A 17,477-nucleotide genomic window follows, 5' to 3' on the forward strand; every position below is an offset into this window, starting at 1 on the left:
GGCCATGTGCCAATAAAACTTTATTTAGACAAACAGGAGGCAGGCCAGGTTTGCTGAGCCCAGCTTTGCAGAGAATATTCTCTGAATATTCTCGCACTGGGTCTGCCTTCCCCAAGGGATAAACCCTCATTCTGCAGAATGGTGGGGGTGGTCCTTGCTGAGCCACAATACATGCGCTGCCTTAGGAATCAGTCACCTTAGAGGATGTGGCGATGGAGCTCATCCAGGAGTGGACGTTGCTGGACGATGCCGGGAGGAACCTGTGCAGACATGTGCTGCAGGACAACTGCAGGACCCCGGCGCCCAGGGGTAAGGCTTTCACTACTCTGGTTCTTCCTTTATGCAGATGCTCTTTAAAAAAAAAAAATTCCCTTGTTTATTTATTTATGGCTGTGTTGGGTCTTTCTCTGTTTGGGGCAAGCGGGATCTCCTCTCTGGTTGTGGTACGCGTGTTTGTCACTGCAGCGACTTCTCCTATTGTGGAGTATAAGCTCTGGGATGCACAGGCTTCAGTGGTTGTGGCTCCCTGGCTCTAGAGCACTGGCTCAGTAGTTGTGGTACATGGGGTTAGTGGCCCCACAGCATGAGCGATCTTCCTGGACCAGAGATTGAACCCACCACGTCTCCTGCATTGGTAGGTGGAGAAGCCCTGCAAATGCCCTTTAAGTGCCTGCCACATGGCCACAGTGATGCGGTGTGGGTTTCATATGATTTATCACTCATGGGCTTTCATATGATAACAGCTTTATGCATTGAGTGGACTTCAGTCTCTCTGTAGTCAGGGCTTCCCTGGTGGCTCAGACGGTAAAGAATCTACCTGCATTGTGGGAGACTCAGGGTCAGTCACTGGGTCAGGAAGATCCTCTGGAGGAGGGAATGGCTACCCACTCAAGTATTCTCGCCTGGAGAATTCCATGGACAGAGGAACCACAGGAGGAGCCTAGCGGGCTATACAGTTTATGGGGGTTGCAAAGAGTTGGACACAACTAAGCGACTAATACTTCTCTATGGTCAGGACCTACATAGGTCTTCTTGAGTTTGGTCTTGGAACTTAGAGAACCTCAGTTCAGAAGGGCAGAGAGGAGAGTGTTTGTGGTTTGGACCCTTGTAAAGGAACCTCATTGAATTCATTAAAAAAAAAAATTTGAATGTGATTGCTTAGGTCCCCGCCTACTTACTTGGCTTCAGGAGCTAAGGCCCAGGTGGAGAGTGGGCAGGCTGGGGAAGCATTTATTTTCCCCTGCAAGCCCTCCCTCCCTCGGCCCATATGTCCTTCTCCAGCAGCAGGGACTCCACCATGCAAAGCCAGTCTCGTCTCCCAGGTGGAGCCAAGAGAAGAGCTGAAAGCAGCGGAGCACGGCGTTCTCTGTGCCACAGGTGTGGGTGAGTACCTGGGGGCACAGGGTGTCGTGACCCACCCAGACTGGGCTTGAGAGGCGGGTGCTGCTGGGAAGTGTCAGTTTGAGAGTATTTGTAAAATTCTTTATTCTGAGGGGAAATAAGACTGTTTGGGGTGAATTCCTTTAACTCTTCTTTTTTTCACTTTCTAACTTTCCTCTAAATATTGGTTTCAGTTTTATGTTGATGTATGGCAGAAACCAGCACCACATTGTAAAGTGGTTATCCTCCAATTAAAAATAAATAAATTTAAAAAGTTAAAAGAAAAAAGATCTATTTCAATTTTTTTAAAGGTTTTTTTCTTTTTAAGTGTATTCTTTTTTAAAAATCGGAGGATAATTGCTTTACAGTGTTGTGTTGGCTTCTGCTATTCCACAGTGTGAATCAGCCACAAGTATACGCACATCTGCTGTCTCTTGAACCTCCCTCCCACCCCCACGACCCCATCCCACCACTCTAGGTTGTCACAGAGCACTGGTTGAGCTCCCGGTGTTATACAGCCACTTCCCACTAGCTATCTGTTTTGCATACGGTAATGTATATGTTTCAGCACTACTCTCTCAATTCGTCACACCCTCTCCTTCCCCCTCTGTGTCCACAAGTCTGTCCTCTATGTCTGTGTCTCTATTCCTGCCCTGCAAATCAACTTGTCTTTTTTTTTTAATTGAGATATTCACACACTGCAAAATACACCCTTTTAAAGTGTACATTTCACAGGTTTTTAGTATATTCACAAAGTTGTGTAGCCATCACCACTGTCCAGCTCTGGAACACTTCCATCACCTCAAAAAGAAATCCTGTAATGATTAGCGGTCACTTCCCATCCCTCCTCCCGCAGCCCCCAGCAACTGCTAATCCACCTTCTGTCTCTGTGGATTTGCCTGTCCTGGACATTTCATACAGATGGAACCATACATCCGTATCTGTCTTCTTTCACTCAGCATCGTGTTTTTGAGGCTCCTTCATGTCATAGCATGAAATGCTTCATTGCTTTTTCAGGCCGAATGGCAGTCCTGCTTGTGGAAGGACCACATTCTGTTGATCCATTCTGTTGATCCATCAGGTGGTGGATGTGTGTTTTTACTTTTGGTGACTGTGAGTAGTGCTACTCTGAACATTGGTGTGCAAGGAGTTTTGTGGATGTGTTTTCATTTCTCTTGAGTGTGAGAATTCCACTTAGGTATGGAATTGCTGGGTCATTTTTTTTTTTTTTATTGAAGGATAATTGCTTTACAGAATTTTGTTGTTTTCTGTCAAACCTCAACATGAATCAGCCATAGGTATACATGTATCCCCCCACTTTTGAACCTCCCTCCCATCTCCTTCCCCATCCCACCCATCTAGGTTGATACAGAGCCCATGTTTGAGTTTCCTGAGCCATACAGCAAATTCCCATTGGCTATCTATCTTACATATGCTAATGTAAGTTTCCATGTTACTCTTCCCATACATCTTACCCTCTCCCCTTGTCTATAAGTCTATTCTCTATGTCTGTTCTCCATTGCTGCCTTGTAAATAAATTCTTCAGTACCATCTTTCTAGATTCCATATATGTGTGTGAGAATACGAACGATATTTATCTTTCTCTTTCTGACTCACTTCACTATGATAGGTTCTAGGTTCATCCACCTCATCAGAACGGACTCAAATGAGTTCCTTTTTATGGCTGAGTAATATTCCATTGTGTATATGTAGTACAACTTCTTTATCCATTCATCTGTCAATGGACATCTAGGTTGCTTCATGTTCTAGCTATTGTAAATAGTGCTGCAATGAACAGTGGGATGCGTGTGTGTTTTTCGATTTTGGTTTCCTCAGGGTATATGCCTAAGAGTGGGATTGCTAGGTCGTATGATGGTTTTATTCCTAGTTTTTAAGGAATCTCCATACCATCTTCCATAGTGGCTGTATTGATTTACATTCCCACCAACAGTGCAAGAGCATTCCCTTTTCTCCACACCCTCTCCAGCATTTATTGTTTGTAGACTTTTTGATGGCCATTCTGACTGGTGTGAGGTGATATCTCATTGTGGTTTGGTTTGCATTTCTCTAATAATGAGCATTGTTGAGCATCTTTTCATGTGTTTGTTAGCCATCTGTATGTCTTCTTTGGAGAAATGTCTGTTTAGGTCTTTTTCCCACTTTTTGATTGGATTGTTTGTTTTTCTGGCATTGAATTGTATGAGCTGCTTATATATTTTGGAAATTAATCCTTTGTCAGTTCTTTCATTTACTATTAGTTTCCCCATTCTGAGGGTTGTCTTTTCACCTTGCTTATAGTTTCCTTTGCTGTGCAAAAGCTTTTAAGTTTAATCAAGTCCCACTTGTTTACTTTTGTTTTTATTTCCGTTACTCTCGGAGGTGGGTCACAGAGATCTTGCTTTATGTCAGAGGGTGTTCTGCCTATGTTTTCCTCTAAGAGTTTTATAATTTCTGATCTTACTTGGGTCTTTAATTCATGTTGAGTTTATCTTTGTGTATGGTGTTGGGAAGTGTTTAATTTCATTCATTTACATGTAGCTGTCCGGTTTTCCCAGCACCATTTGTTGAAGAGGCTGTCTCTGCCCCATTGTATATTCTTGCCTCCTTTGTCAAAAATAAGGTACCCATGGGTTTATTTCTGGGCTTTCTATCTTGTTCCATTGGTCTATGTTTCTGTTTTTGTGCCACTACCATACTGTCTTGATGACTGTAGCTTTGTAGTATAACCTGAAGTCAGGAAGGCTGATTCTTCCAGCTCCATTCTTCTTTCTCAAGACTGCTTTGGTTATTTGGGGTCTTTTGTGTTTCCATATGAACTGTGAAATTTTTTGTTCTAGTTCTGTGAAAAAGCCATTGGTAGTTTGATAGGTATCTCATTGAATCTGTAGATTGCATTTGGTCATATACTCATTTTCACAATATTGATTCTTTCTACCCAGGAACATAGAATATCTCTCCATCTGTTTATGTTGTCTTTGATTTCTTTCATCAGTGTCTTATAATTTTCTGTGTACAGTTCTTTTGTTTCCTTAGGTAAGTTTATTCCTAGATTTTTAATTCTTTTTGTTGCAATGGTGAATGGGATTGATTCCTTAATTTCTCTTTCTGATTTTTCATTTTTAGTATATAGAAATGCAAGTGATTTCTGTACATTGATTTTGTATCCTCCAACTTCGCTAAATTCACTGATTAGCTCTAGTAATTTTCTGATACTCTCTTTAGGGTTTTCTATGTACAGTATCATGTCATCTGCAAACAGTGAGAGCTTTACTTCTTCTTTTCTGATCTGGATTCCTCTTATTTCTCTTTCTTTTCTGATTGCTGTAGATAGGACTTCCAGAACTCTGTTGAATAATAGTGGTGAAAGTGGACATCCTTGTTTTGTTCCTGATCTTAGGGTGAATGCTTTCAGGTTTTCACCATTGAGAGTAATATTTGCTGTAGGTTTATCATATATGGCCTTTACTATGTTGAGGTAGGTTCCTTCTGTGCCCATTTTTTGAAGAGTTTTAATTGTAAATCAGTGCTAAATTTTGTCAAAGGCTTTTTCTGCCTCTATTGAGATGATCATATGGTTTTATCTTTCAATTTGTTAATATGGTGTATCACAGTGATTGATTTGTGTATATTGAAGAATCCTTACATTCCTGGAATAAACCCAACTTGACCATGGAAGTCACAAGTTTGTCTTTTTGATGTGTTGCTGAATTCCATTTGCTAAAATTTTGTTGAGGATTTTTGCGTCTATGTTCATCAGTGACATTGGCCTGTAGTTTTCTTTTTTTGTGTTGTCTTTGTCTGGTTTTGGTATCAGGGTGATGGTGGCCTTGTAGAATGAGTTTGGAAATGTTCATTCCTCTGCAGTTTTTGAAAGAGTTTTAGAAGAACAGGCATTCTCTCTTCTCTAAATGTTTGATAGAATTCTCCTGTGAAGCCATCAGGCCACAGGCTTTTGTTTTTTGGGGGATTTTTGATCACAGCTTCAATTTCAGTCAAACTGCTTTTGAGATTTGTTGTTGTTCTTGTTCAGTTGCCAAGTCATGTCCAACTCTTTGTGACCCCATGGACTGTAGCACGCCAGGCTTCCCTGTCATTCATGATATCCCTGAGTTTGCCCAACAGGCTTCCCTGTCCTTCACTAGCTCCCAGAGTTTGCCTAAGTCCACGTCTGTTGTTTTGGTGATGCCATCCAACAGTCTGATCCTCTGTTGCCCTCTTTTGAGATTAAGGACACTAGTTTACCTTTCCCCCAGTGGTGGGCGAGGATTCTGATTTCTCGATATCATACACACACTTTTTGTTTAGTTTTTTTTAAATTTGAAAATATTTATTTATTTATTTGGTTGTGGCAGGACTTAGTTGCAGCACAAAGGGTCTTTACTTGCAGTGGCCTGTGGGATCTTAGTTCCCTGACCCGGGATTGAACCCAGGTCCCTTGCATTGGGAGTGTGGAGCCTTAACCACTGGACCACCAGGGAAGTCACATTTGTCTTTTTTTTAAAATTTTTTTTCTACTTCAAACTTTTTATTTTGTATTGGGGTATAACCACGTTCATCTTTATATTGAACATTTCTATATATATTTCTTGTTTGATTGCTTCTTGTTTCCCTGATAACACACTTTCTGGCAATATCAGTCTAAATCTTCATGGAGGGGGCTTCCTTGGTAGTCCATTGGTTAAGAAAACACTTTCCAGTGCATGGGATGTGGACTCCATACATGGTCAGGGAACTGAGATCCCACATACCGAGGGGCAACTAAGCCCCAGTGCCACAGCTAGAGAGCCCTTGAGCTGCAACTACAGAGCCCATGTGCCTGTGGATCACAACTAGAGATAAGTGCATGCACTGCAGTGAAGATCCCACGGGCCACAGTGAAGACCCAGCACAGCCAAAAATAACTAAATATTGAAAAAAGCCTCCATGAATTCTCTTACCAGGACAAGCCTCTGGTTTCCGCCTCATCCCATCACTGCCCGACTCTACACACAGCCCTACTCTTTAGAATCTCCCTTTGCTTACTGCAGTGGTAAAGAATCTGCCTGCCAATGCAGGAGACACAAGAGACTCTCCCCAGGATCGGAGAGAGGAAATGGCAACCCACTCCAGTATTCTTGCCTGAAGAATCCCATGGACAGAGAAGCCTGGCGGGCTATAGTCCATGGGGTCACAAAGAGTTGGACATGACTGAGCACACAGCAGAATGCAAGCTTGCTCATTGATACCTTCTACCTTTCAGTACTGTCCCAAGTTTAGGGTCAATATTAGAAAAAAAATGTGTGTGTCAGTTTCACACCATGACTTCTTTCTGAAATAAGGTAATTTTTTTCCCCCATTCATTTTAGACTGGGAATCTCAGTTTACACCCAAAGAGCCTACTCCTCTGCAGGATATTTCAGAGGAAAACTCATCCTATGATTTGCAAATGGTAAGATTGATGGGGGACAATTCTTCATTTCCTTTCATAGGAGGAGGGGAGGAGTAGCTGAGTTGGATGAGCACACCAGGGCCAGGCAGACACTTGAGCCAAGGAATTTCCTCGAGGACATGAAGTATCTGGAGGGAGCTCCCATCTTGGGTGATTTAGGGTGGGAGGAATATTGGCTTGGTGTGTGAGAACTCCATAAAGGAGGCGGTTCAGAGTGTGGGCTGTGGGTCATGGGAGATGTGGATAACTAACTGTGGCCCTGTGATTGACAGATGCCAGATAGGCAGATACAGAACCTGGGAAAACACAGAATAGTGTTTATATTCAGAACTAAGTGCTCCCAGTTTTTCTGTAAAAACCTCTTTAGGGACTCCCTGGCAGTCTAGTGGTTAGGACTCTGCAGTTTCACTGCCAGGGTCTCGAGTTTAATCCCTGGTCAGCAAACTAAGATTTTACAAGCTGTGCAGTGCTTCCTGGAACAAAGCAAAAACCTTTCTAGTGAAATATCTCTCAGTGCCTCTGAGGGTTGGTGGTCTACCCTCCAGCCACGGGCTCCCCAGAACCAGAAAAGGACCAGCTGTGTGCATCCAAGTCTCTGGTGCAGTCGGTTCTCAGAGACCCTCGCTGGCTGGTGCCCACAGTGAAGTAGGGAGAGTTGCCAGGTCTGAAACTGCCAGATCCACGTTGCCCAAATTCTTTTCTTAATTAATTAATTTGGCTGGGTCTTAGTTGCGACATGGGCTTCCCTGGTCACTCAGACAGTAAAAAGAATCTGCCTGCAATGTGGGAGACCCACGTTTGATCCCTGGGTCAGGAAGATCCCCATGGAGAAGAGAATGGCAACCCACTCCAGTATTCTTGCCTAGAGAATCATGGGTAGAGGAACCTGGTAGACTAGAGTCCATGGGGTCACAAAGAGTCAGACTGAGCAATGAACACTTTAGTTGTGACAAGTGGGATCTAGTTCCCTGACCAGGGATAGAACCCAGGCCTGCTGCATTAGGAGTGCAGAGTCTTAGCCATTGGACCACCAGGGAAGTCCCACAAACCCCAAATTCTGATGGCACTACCCCCAAACTTTGGGTCTCTTAGGGTGAGGACAGCCTCCGTACCACCTCTTCCTGCTTAGCACCCTCCACTCCTTTTCCCAGGGGCCAGAGCTGGACCTGAAGATAGAGATCAAGTCTGAGATGGAAGAGGAGGTGATGCCTCCGGCTCCAGAGGACTGGTCAGCTCTCCAGCAGTCTTCTGAATATGCAGTCAGCCTGGGAGGTGGTCTGCCAGGAGGGCCCCAGCCTCTGTCAAGAAGGCCCAAGGTTCAGGATATGTCTGTAAGTGGGGAGGTAGGAGGGAGGGAGGAATGGAAGGCCAACTAGATTGGAAATTGGGAACATGCTGGAGGCCCAGGCTTAGCTCCTGGTGAGAACTACTGAACAGGCCTTGGTGTTTCTGCATTGAGTGTAAATATTTCCAGCCTGACGTCAGGCCCTGGGCAGTCCTAGGGGAGGGGATGGCACCCAGGGTCCAGGTCTTGCCTCTCTGGGTCCAGATTTTCTTCTTCAGTCCTTCCACCCTTTCCATGGCCAGGAAACCTGCAGGAATGAGCAGGTCCTGTGACCCAAGGGCTGTGTGGAGAGTGTCCAAGCCGGTCACCATGCTCTTGGCTCGGGGCCTTATGTTCTGGTTCTGAGGTGGAGAAAGTTACACAGAAGGACACTTTAAGGTGTGCTTGGAGCCCTGCCCTGAGGAGAAGGGGCCTATTCTCCCCTGTCTCCCACCCATCACCTGCCCTGAGGACCAGCCACATTTGCTTCCCATCCTCCACCAAGTCCTGCCATCTTTTCCTCCAAAATATGAACCTGCCTCTGACTGCTGCTCCTGGCCCTGGTGCCACCACCTTGCCCAGAGCCACTGTTAGTTCTCCTGGACCCAGCCTCCTGCTGGACATGGAGGCCAGAGACATCCTCTAGAAAGTAAGTCAGGGGCTTTTCTGGTGGTCCAGTGGTTTAAGAATCCACCTGCCAATGCAGGGCACATGAGTTCGATCCCTCATCCAGGAAATTCCATGTGCCACGGGGCAACTAAGACCGTGCACCGCAGCTATTGAGCCCGAGCTCTAGAGCCTAAGAATCACAACTGTTGAACCTGTTTTCTGCAAAAAGAGAAGCCACTGTAGTGAGAATCCCCTCACTGCAACTAGAGAGTAGCTCCTGCCCACCACAACTAGAGAAAGCCTAGGCCTAGCAACAAAGTCCCAGTACAGCCAAATGTAAATTAAAAAAAAAAAAACACAAGTTGGTTCAAACACCTTTCCCGAGGGAGTGGCCGTTGGTGTAGGAGGGTTCCCGTCCTTTCTCCCACAGCAGGGATTTTCCCCTTGGGAATAGTTTACTAACACCCCCTCATTTGCAGGGTTCCACCCATGCCTCCTCCCTCACCCCTCAGTCTACTGGCCATCCACTGCTCCTCCGTGCCCCAGGATGTCCCCCGCTCCAAGAGGCTGCTTAGATGAGGCCTTCCCTACCCGGGTTCCCTCTCTCCGTCCCATCTTGGGCTTGAAATTCCATGACACTGACTAGCTTTGTGTCGAGGAGTTGTCAACCTGGATATGGGGAATGAGCCTTGTCCCTCCTCTTAGCATGTTTCCCAAAGCAGGGCCAGTCATACCACTTCAGTCCGGGTGAGCAGGTGTGAGCGGATCCCACCCACGCTGTGACTCTATAATCTGTTCCTGTCACTCTGTCCAGGGGCTGAAGGTGGCTGTGCAGATGCAGAGGGTGGCCACGCCGGAGCCTGCGCTGGGCCTCCCCAGACTGTGGAGGGCTGGGGGTGCTGGTGAGTGAGCGCCTGGTGGAATTACAGCCAGAGGGCCCTGCTGTATTGTGTTCTGCTGTGTCTGGGAACTTGGGTCCACCTTCCTTTCTTCTGACTGCAGTCGTTGTCTTAGGGAGAGAATATGTAAAGTCATCTCATCATTTATGGGCTCCCCAGGTGGCACTCGTGGTAAAGAACCTGCCTGCCAATGCAGGAGACAAAAGAGATGTGGGTTTGATCCCTGGGTTGGGAAGATCCCCTGGAGGAGGGCATGACAACCCACTCCAGTATTCTTGCCTAGAGAATCCCATGGACAGGGGAGCCTGGCATGCCACAGGCTATGGAGTCACAAAAGTTGGACCCAGCTGAAAATGTAGCACATGCAGTATTCCATTGTATATATATACCATGTCGTCTTATCTGTTTCTCTCTCAATGAACATTTAGGTTGGTTCGGTATCCTGGCTATTGTAAATAGTGCTGTAGTGAACACTGGAGTGCATGTATCTTTTTGAATTACGATTTTCTCCAGGTATATGTCCAGGAGAGGGGTTGCTGAGTCATATGGTAGTACTATTTTTAGTTTCTTAGGAGCCTCCATACTGTTCTCCACAGTGACTGTTATCAATTTACATTCCCACCAGCAGTGAAGGAGGGTTCCCTTTTCTCCACATCCTCTCCAGCATTTATTGTTTGTAGATTTTTTGATCATGGCCATCCTGACAGGTGTGAGGTGATGCTTGACTGTAGTTTTGATTTGCACGTCTTTGATGACTAGCGCTGTTGTGCATCTTTTTATGTGGTTTTTGGCCATCTGTGCTATAAAGTACTCATGGAGTACTTGGAGTACGCTTTGCTCTTAAAGTACTGTGGAAGTGCTCTAGACTGTCATCCCGTGGTGAGAAGGGCACTGGGAAACAATTGCAGACAAACCCCTGACGCCCTCCCCCAGGGGCTGGGGAGTGAGTATGGAGTAGGTGTGTCAGGGGTCCCTAAGGCCATGCCCCAAACTCAGCTTAATGTTGTACTCATGGCTCTGATTTATTCCAGTGAAGGAATGCAAAGCAAAATCAGCAAAGGGAAAAGGCTTTTGGGGTGACACCTGCAGGAACCCAGGCACAAGCTTTCAGAGTCCTCTCCTAGTGGAGCCACACAGGACATGCTGAATTCCTTCAGCAGTAAGCTGTGACAACATGTGCACAGTGAAATTTACAGGGAGGTTCATTATAGACTCAGAGCCCAGGGTTTTCCCTGGGGGCTGGTCGTGTAGGCACCATCTGCCCAGCACATACCTAAACTCCAGGCTTCTGGAAAGAAAGAAGGCATCCAACAAGGACCTCATTGTTTGTACAGACAGTTAAAGCAGAGTGAGCCCCTCTTACCAGTTAGGGTCGGGGGAACTGTCTCGAAATCCAAATTCTGGGACTTCCCTGGCGGTCCAGTGGTTAAACCCCATACTTCCAATGCAGAGGGCATGGGTTCAATCCCTGGTCAGGGAACTGAGATTCCACATGCTGTGCAGTGCAGCCAAAAAAAAAAAAAAATAAATAAAAGGAATTAAAATAGAAGGCTTAAAAAGAAAAGAAAAAAGAAATCCAAGTTCCTAGAGGCCAGCTAAGGGCCAGCCTTGCCAGCTGGCCTTGCTAAGGAGAGCAGTCAGGAGGGCTGTGTTAACTTACGTCTGCACAGTAGGGAAGCATGCTGCTGCTGCTGCTGCTAAGTCGCTTCAGTTGTGTCTGACTCTGTGTGACCCCATAGATGGCAGCCTACCAGGCTCCCCCATCCCTGGGATTCTCCAGGCAAGAACACTGGAGTGGGTTGCCATTTTCTTCTCCAGTGCATGAAAGTGAAAAGTGAAAGTGAAGTCGCTCAGTGGTGCCCAACTCTTCGAGACCCCATGGACCACAGCCTACCAGGCTCCTCCGTCCATGGGATTTTCCAGGCAAGAGTACTGGAGTGGGTTACCATTGCCTTCTCTGAGGGAAGCATGGAACTATGTAAAAGGTATTCAGGAGGTCAAGTTGAGATAGTTTGGTGGGTCATGTATGCATTCATTTACCAGACAACTGGGGGCACTTATGGGAGGGGGAATGGGGGCTCAGCAGTAAAGAACCCACCTGCCAATGCAGGAGAAGCATGCTGGCGTCCCGATGGGACACCAGCAAGTGATGGGGCAGGAACTTGCGCAGGAGTGGAGGAGGCTGGGGTTGGGTGCCGAAGCCCAGCAAAGTGGAAGTGTTAGTTGCTCTTCCGTGTCCGACTCTTTGTGACCCCATGGACTGTAGCCTGCCAGGCTCCTCTGTCCCTGGGATTTTCCAGGCAAGAATACTGGAGTGGGTTGCCATTCTCTTCTCTAGGGGGATCTTCCTGACCCAGGTCTCTCGCATTGCAGACAGATTCTTTACCAACTGAGCCACCAGGGAAGCCCTCCGAAGCCCAGGTGGGGTGGGCTTTAACATAGGGGGATTGGACGACTGAACATTTCTACTAGATCCTCCCTGGAGATGGAGGTCACAGGGGACTCTAGTGAGGTGCTGGTCGTTGAATGGTGGTGTTTTGGAACTGAATATGAGGTGAGGGAATGAGTACAGAGTTTGCCCATGATGGGGAACAAAGAGATAAAACAGGAGCCAGAGGGAGAGGTGGGGTATTATAACTGTATTGTGCCCCCCCCTCCCCCCCCTCCCCCGACCAGACCCTATTGAAGTTCTAACCCCTGGTACCTGTGAACGTGACCTTGTTTGGAAATAGAGTCTTCGCAGATGACATCAGGTTAAGGTGAGGTCATGACAGTGGACCCTAATCCCACATGAACGATGCCATTTTAAGAAGGGGAAGATGCCTTGTGAAGACAGGGACATGTCGGGGAGAAGGTCACATGACAACAGAGGCAGCAATTTGAGGGACGCAGTTATAAGCCCAGGATTGACTTTCACCACCAGAAGCCAAGGTTTTTCCAGTAGTCATGTATGGATGTGAGAGTTGGACCATAAAGAAGGCTGAGTGCCAAAGAATTGATGTGTTTGAACTGTGGTGCTGGAGGAGACTCTTGAGAGTCCCTTCGACTGCACGGAGATCAAACCAGTCAACCCAAAAGGAAATCAGTCCTGAATATTCATTGGGAGGACTGATGCTGAAGCTGATGCTCCAATAGTTTGGCCACGTGATGCGAAGACCTGACTCACTGGAAAAGACCCTGATGCTGGGAAAGATTGAGGGCAGGAGAAGGGGGCGACAGAGAATGAGATGGTTAGATGGCATCTCCGACTCAATGGACGTGAATCTGAGCAAACTCTGGGAGGTAGAGAAGGACAGGGGATCTTGGTGTGCTGCAGTCTTGGGGTTGCAAAGAGTCGGATATGACTTAAGGACTGAATAACAACAACCACCATAAGCCAAGAAAAGGCAAGGAATGACTCAGCCGGAGTCTGAGAGGGAATGTGGCCCCACCAACGGCTTGATCCTGGACTTCTGGCTGCTGGAACTCTGAGAGAATACAATTCTGTTGTTTTAAGCCACCCAGTTGTGGTTTTTTTTTTTTTTTAAATAGCTGCCGTGGGAAACTAATACCATGGGATCAGGGATTGGACGTGGTTCAGATTTAATGACCAAGGGAAAGGTCCCACTGAGAGGGGAAGTGGGGGTATCGGGAGATGGGATTGTGGGGCATCACTTCTCTATAACAGGCCAGAGTGAGGAGCCTGGTGTAGGGGAGGAATGTTATCGATTTGAAGACGGGAAAGGAAGGACGCTTCCTTCTCGGGCAGGCTCCCAGGGAAGTGGTGGTTTCTGTGCTCTGCTTGTGGTAAGTCCTGGGCGGTACCAACCCTGCAGAGTTGGGGCAGAGGAAGGGGCCCTGCAGTCAGGGAGGAACAGCTGACTCAGGGCTGAGTCAAGGGGGAGAAAGGGGCACTGTAGAAACCTCAGCGTCTGTTGGTGGATCGAGACTGTGGCTCCAGAGATTTGGAATGGAGGAAATGTGTGTGTGTGTTTTTTTTTTAAAGCACTTGTTAACATTAAAAATAAAAACGTTTTAGTTTTTATTGGGGTATAGCCAGTTGATGATGTTGTGATAGTTTCAGGTGAACTGTGAAGCCGAGTCATATATATAGGACTCAGCCATATGTATACATGTATCCGTTGTCCCCCAAACTCCCCTCCCATCCGGGCTGCCACATAACACTGAACAGAGTTCCATGCAGAAGCACTTGATGACATTTAATGAATTTCCCACCATGTGGCTTCAAGCTGGTGTGGTGCTGTTCAGTTGCTAAGTCATGTCCAACCCCTTTTGACCTCATGGACTGTAGCCCGCCAGGCTCCTCTGTCCCTGGGATTTACCAGGCAAGAATACTGAAGTGGGTTGCCGTTTCCTTCTCTGCAAGCCCCTCCCACACCCTTAGTCTTCTTCTCAGCTCTTCTGCTGTAGAATTTGGCCTTCATGATGACAGGCTGCTTTGGGAGCTTTTTGTTTCCCAGATCTTTCTGATCACATCAGTGATAGGACAGCTTCAGTCTTATTCTCAACAGCACTTATCTGGATCTTCTCACCGACCAAGGTCAACAGTTTATCAAGGTTGACAGTTGGACAGAAGCTCTGGTTCCCCTTTAAATGGTAATGCCTTGTACCGACTTTCCCAACGTCTCCTGGGTGATATTCGTTCAAGTTGATCCTGTGGTGAAGCAGGCCACCAGTGTTAGCTCAGCTTCCTGGGTGTTTCCCATGATGCAGCCGTGGCTCATGTGGCCTCTAAGTTTTCGGGTCTTCCTTAGTTTGGTTGGCATATTGGCGGCCGAGATGAAAGAGCTGTGTGTGTTTCTGTATATTTCTGTGTGTTTGTGTGTGTGCTTGTGTATGTGTGGTGCTGGGCCTCTAGTGGTGTCTGTGTGTGTGTGTCTCTGCACATAGTGTATGCATGTGTGGGTACTGGTGTGGGTGAGTGTGCCCATGTGCCCAAGTAGCTGTGGGTGTGTGCAAGCATATGTGCATGCACATCTCAGTGTACAGTACATGTGTGTGTGCTTGTCCAAGGGTGTGTGTGCACCTGTGGTCACGCACAGTCATGGTGGGCAGCCTCAGCCCCGCCGCTGAGACCCTCACGGCTCTCCTGTTCTTCTGCAGCTCTGTCTGTTCAGGGCCCTGCCTGGCTCCAGAAGGAGAGCATAGGAGAAGCAGCCATGACTCCTGGGGGACTGGCCACCTGTCCACAGGTAAGCTGGAAGTCCTTGCTCTTCTTCCTGCTTTGCCTCCTTGTCCCCTCCCCTTGTCTGGGAGCTTCTCAACCCCACAGAGCTGGCCTCTAGGCTTCCAGGCACTGGGCCTCTAGTGGTGGGTGAGCAGCGACCTCACCTGCTGGACCCTGGGGTTAGGGGTGAGGGTTTCCAGGCTAGTTGTTGTTTTATTTTAAATCATTTATTTACTTTTGGCTGCACTGGGTCTTTGTAGCTGCGCTCAGGCTTTCTCTCGTTACAGTGAGCAAGGGCCACTCTTCGTTGCAGTGCATGGGCTTCTCATTGCAGTGGCTGCTCTTCTTGTGGTGCATGGGCTCTGGGCACACAGGCTTCAGTAGTTGTGACACGTGGGCTTAGTCGCCCCTTGGCATGTGGGATCTTCCTGGACCAGGAATTGAACCTGTGTCCCCTGCATTGGCAGGCAGATTCTTACCCACTATGCCACCAGGGAAGTCCTGGCTATTTGTTAGTACCTAAGTCCTGTCATGAAGTCGAGGTCCTTGGCTGCCACACTTCAGGACGCTCTCATTTTTGGAGGGAAGAATAGATGGAGAAAAGTTGCAGTTCTGAGGCCTGAGCTGAGGGACCTTAGAACTATATCTGAACATCCTGTGCATGGGAGTCTCCCTTCCCCAGGCCTGCAAGCCCCTCACTGTCCTCTTGAGTCCTGGAGGGGCTGGCCTCTGGCTGAGCTCCTGGATGTGCATTTTAGGAGCCAGTCACCTTCGCGGATGTGGCCGTGCTGTTCACACCAGAAGAATGGCTGTTTCTAGACTCTGCCCAGAAAAGCCTATACAGAGACGTGATGCTGGAGAACTACAGGAACCTGGCCTCTGTGGGTAAGGCCGGCCTTGCTGCTTCATGCACACATTCATGCAGCCACTGTGGGTTCCCAGAACTGTGCTGGTCTGGGGAATCCAGAGGTGAAGAGACAGAGAGGTCCTGCCCTCATGGTGCTTATTATAGTCTTGTGGCTTCCTCATGGAAATGAAGGCTTGTCTGCTCTTCCTGGGCTTCTTAAGTGCCTTCTTGAGCTGGGCCCTGGGTTGTGGGGATTAGAGAGTCCTACTGTTCTTTGGGACCCATTGAGGGAGCTTGTACCTTAGTTCCTTTGTGAAGGAAGCCTACATCAGAATGTAGGTGTGCCCTTTTTGCTGTTTCCATCTCCAGTGACCCTGAAGGCTTCAGAGTATCAGCCCCTGTTGCATGGCAGGCACAGTCTGCTCACATTCTGCATCTTTTCCCATAAGCAGGTGATCAACTCTGCAAAACCAGGATGTCTTCCCATATGGAGCAAAGAGAAGAGCTGTGCGTCACCGAGAGAGGGGTCTTCCCAGGAGCCCAGTTAGGTGAGCACTAGGCAGGCGAGGGGAGCACCAGCTCTGGGTGCTAAGATGAGTGTGTAAGATTTAGAAACACTTTCAGTATCCTTGATGGGGAAGGCAGTTGGGTTGAGCTTCCTCAGTAAATTTCACTTTCTTTACTCTTTCCCTTGCTTTTTTACCTCTAACACTTTACTCTGGCTTCATAGAGCATAGAGTAAATTATCCTACCTCCTTTTTACATTCAGCACTTTCATGTGTAAATTTCATCCAGTTCTTCCCCACTATGTTTTTAACTAATACTTTCTCTCAACATCAGGTTCAGTCTTCATGGAATCTTTTCTTAGAAAATTATCTACTATTTCCACTCCTTGTTCCTGTGATTACTTAACTCTTCACATAGCCAAACAGCTTAAAATTTTTTTTGCTCCTTAGTATGTTCCTTTTTTTAAAAAAAAAAAAAATTGTTTTTTGGCTACATCATGTGGCCTGTGAGATCTTAGTTCCCCAACCAGAGATCGAACCTGGACCCCCTGCATTGGAAGTGTGGTGTCTTAACCACTGGACCAGGGAAGTCCTGATATGTTCCTCTTATTCAGTTTCTTCACATATTTAGGATCAATATTAAAAAAAATCTGCATGTATCTAGCTTACTGGTCCTTTTGATCCCAGAGTTTCCTTCCCTGTGCACTTGATATTTCCTCCCCCTTAATTCATTCCAGGTCCTCACCTTCAACACCAAGACTCAATTCCTAATCAAGATATTTTGGCAGCGATTCCATCCATTGGCATGAAAAGGGTAAGGCACAAGGGATTATTCTTGGTCCTCTACAGTAGGAATTGCTGTAGGCTAGAAACTCAAGAAGCTCAGAGACAGATTCAAGGCAAGTGGTACTCACCTAGGAGAAGGCAGTTTGTTGGGAGAGAGTTTGTGAATGTCATGAATTGGGGGAAAAAAACTATAAATGTAGATCAGGATGTATCTCACAGAGTTCCCAAAGCTAACTGTTTTTAAAACCTTTTTATTTTGTATTGGGGTATAGCTGATTAATAATGTGTTTCAGGTGAGTATTCAGTTTCAGGAGAACAGTGAAGGGATTCAGTCATACATGTGCATGTCTCCATTCTCCCCCAAACTCCCCTCCAGTCTAGGCTGCCACATAACATTGAGCAAAGTTTCCTGTGCTCTACAATAGGTCCTTGTTGGTTATCCATTTTAGATACAGCAGTGTGTACATGTCCATCCCAACCCAAACTCCCTAACTGTCCCTTCCTGTCCACCCCCCGACCCCACACCACCTC

The 17,477-nt window shown here is 47.0% G+C and overlaps 1 protein-coding gene and 1 pseudogene across 8 annotated transcripts in view; one reads left to right on the forward strand and one right to left on the reverse strand.

Moving 5' to 3' along the window:
• The window catches only part of ZNF333 (zinc finger protein 333), a 29,813-nt gene that overhangs the window by 7,165 nt on the left and 5,171 nt on the right, over positions 1-17,477 (forward strand). Inside the window, exons 3-11 of one of the 8 annotated variants that reach the window (XM_043466959.1) lie at positions 117-309; positions 1,282-1,383; positions 6,726-6,808; positions 7,960-8,139; positions 9,556-9,643; positions 14,744-14,832; positions 15,566-15,692; positions 16,104-16,202; positions 16,898-16,974. In XM_043466959.1, coding sequence (XP_043322894.1) covers positions 213-309; positions 1,282-1,383; positions 6,726-6,808; positions 7,960-8,139; positions 9,556-9,643; positions 14,744-14,832; positions 15,566-15,692; positions 16,104-16,202; positions 16,898-16,974 — 942 coding nt within the window. In that variant the 5' untranslated portion in view covers positions 117-212. The remainder of the gene's footprint in view (positions 1-116; positions 310-1,281; positions 1,384-6,725; positions 6,809-7,959; positions 8,140-9,555; positions 9,644-14,743; positions 14,833-15,565; positions 15,693-16,103; positions 16,203-16,897; positions 16,975-17,477) is intronic. The other 7 variants (XM_043466962.1, XM_043466961.1, XM_043466956.1 and 4 more) reach the window with 7 other exon arrangements.
• LOC122439392 lies at positions 13,291-14,406 on the reverse strand (annotated as a pseudogene).

The sequence above is a fragment of the Cervus canadensis genome, chromosome 4 (genome assembly GCF_019320065.1).
Source record: "Cervus canadensis isolate Bull #8, Minnesota chromosome 4, ASM1932006v1, whole genome shotgun sequence".
Lineage (NCBI taxonomy): Eukaryota > Metazoa > Chordata > Mammalia > Artiodactyla > Cervidae > Cervus > Cervus canadensis.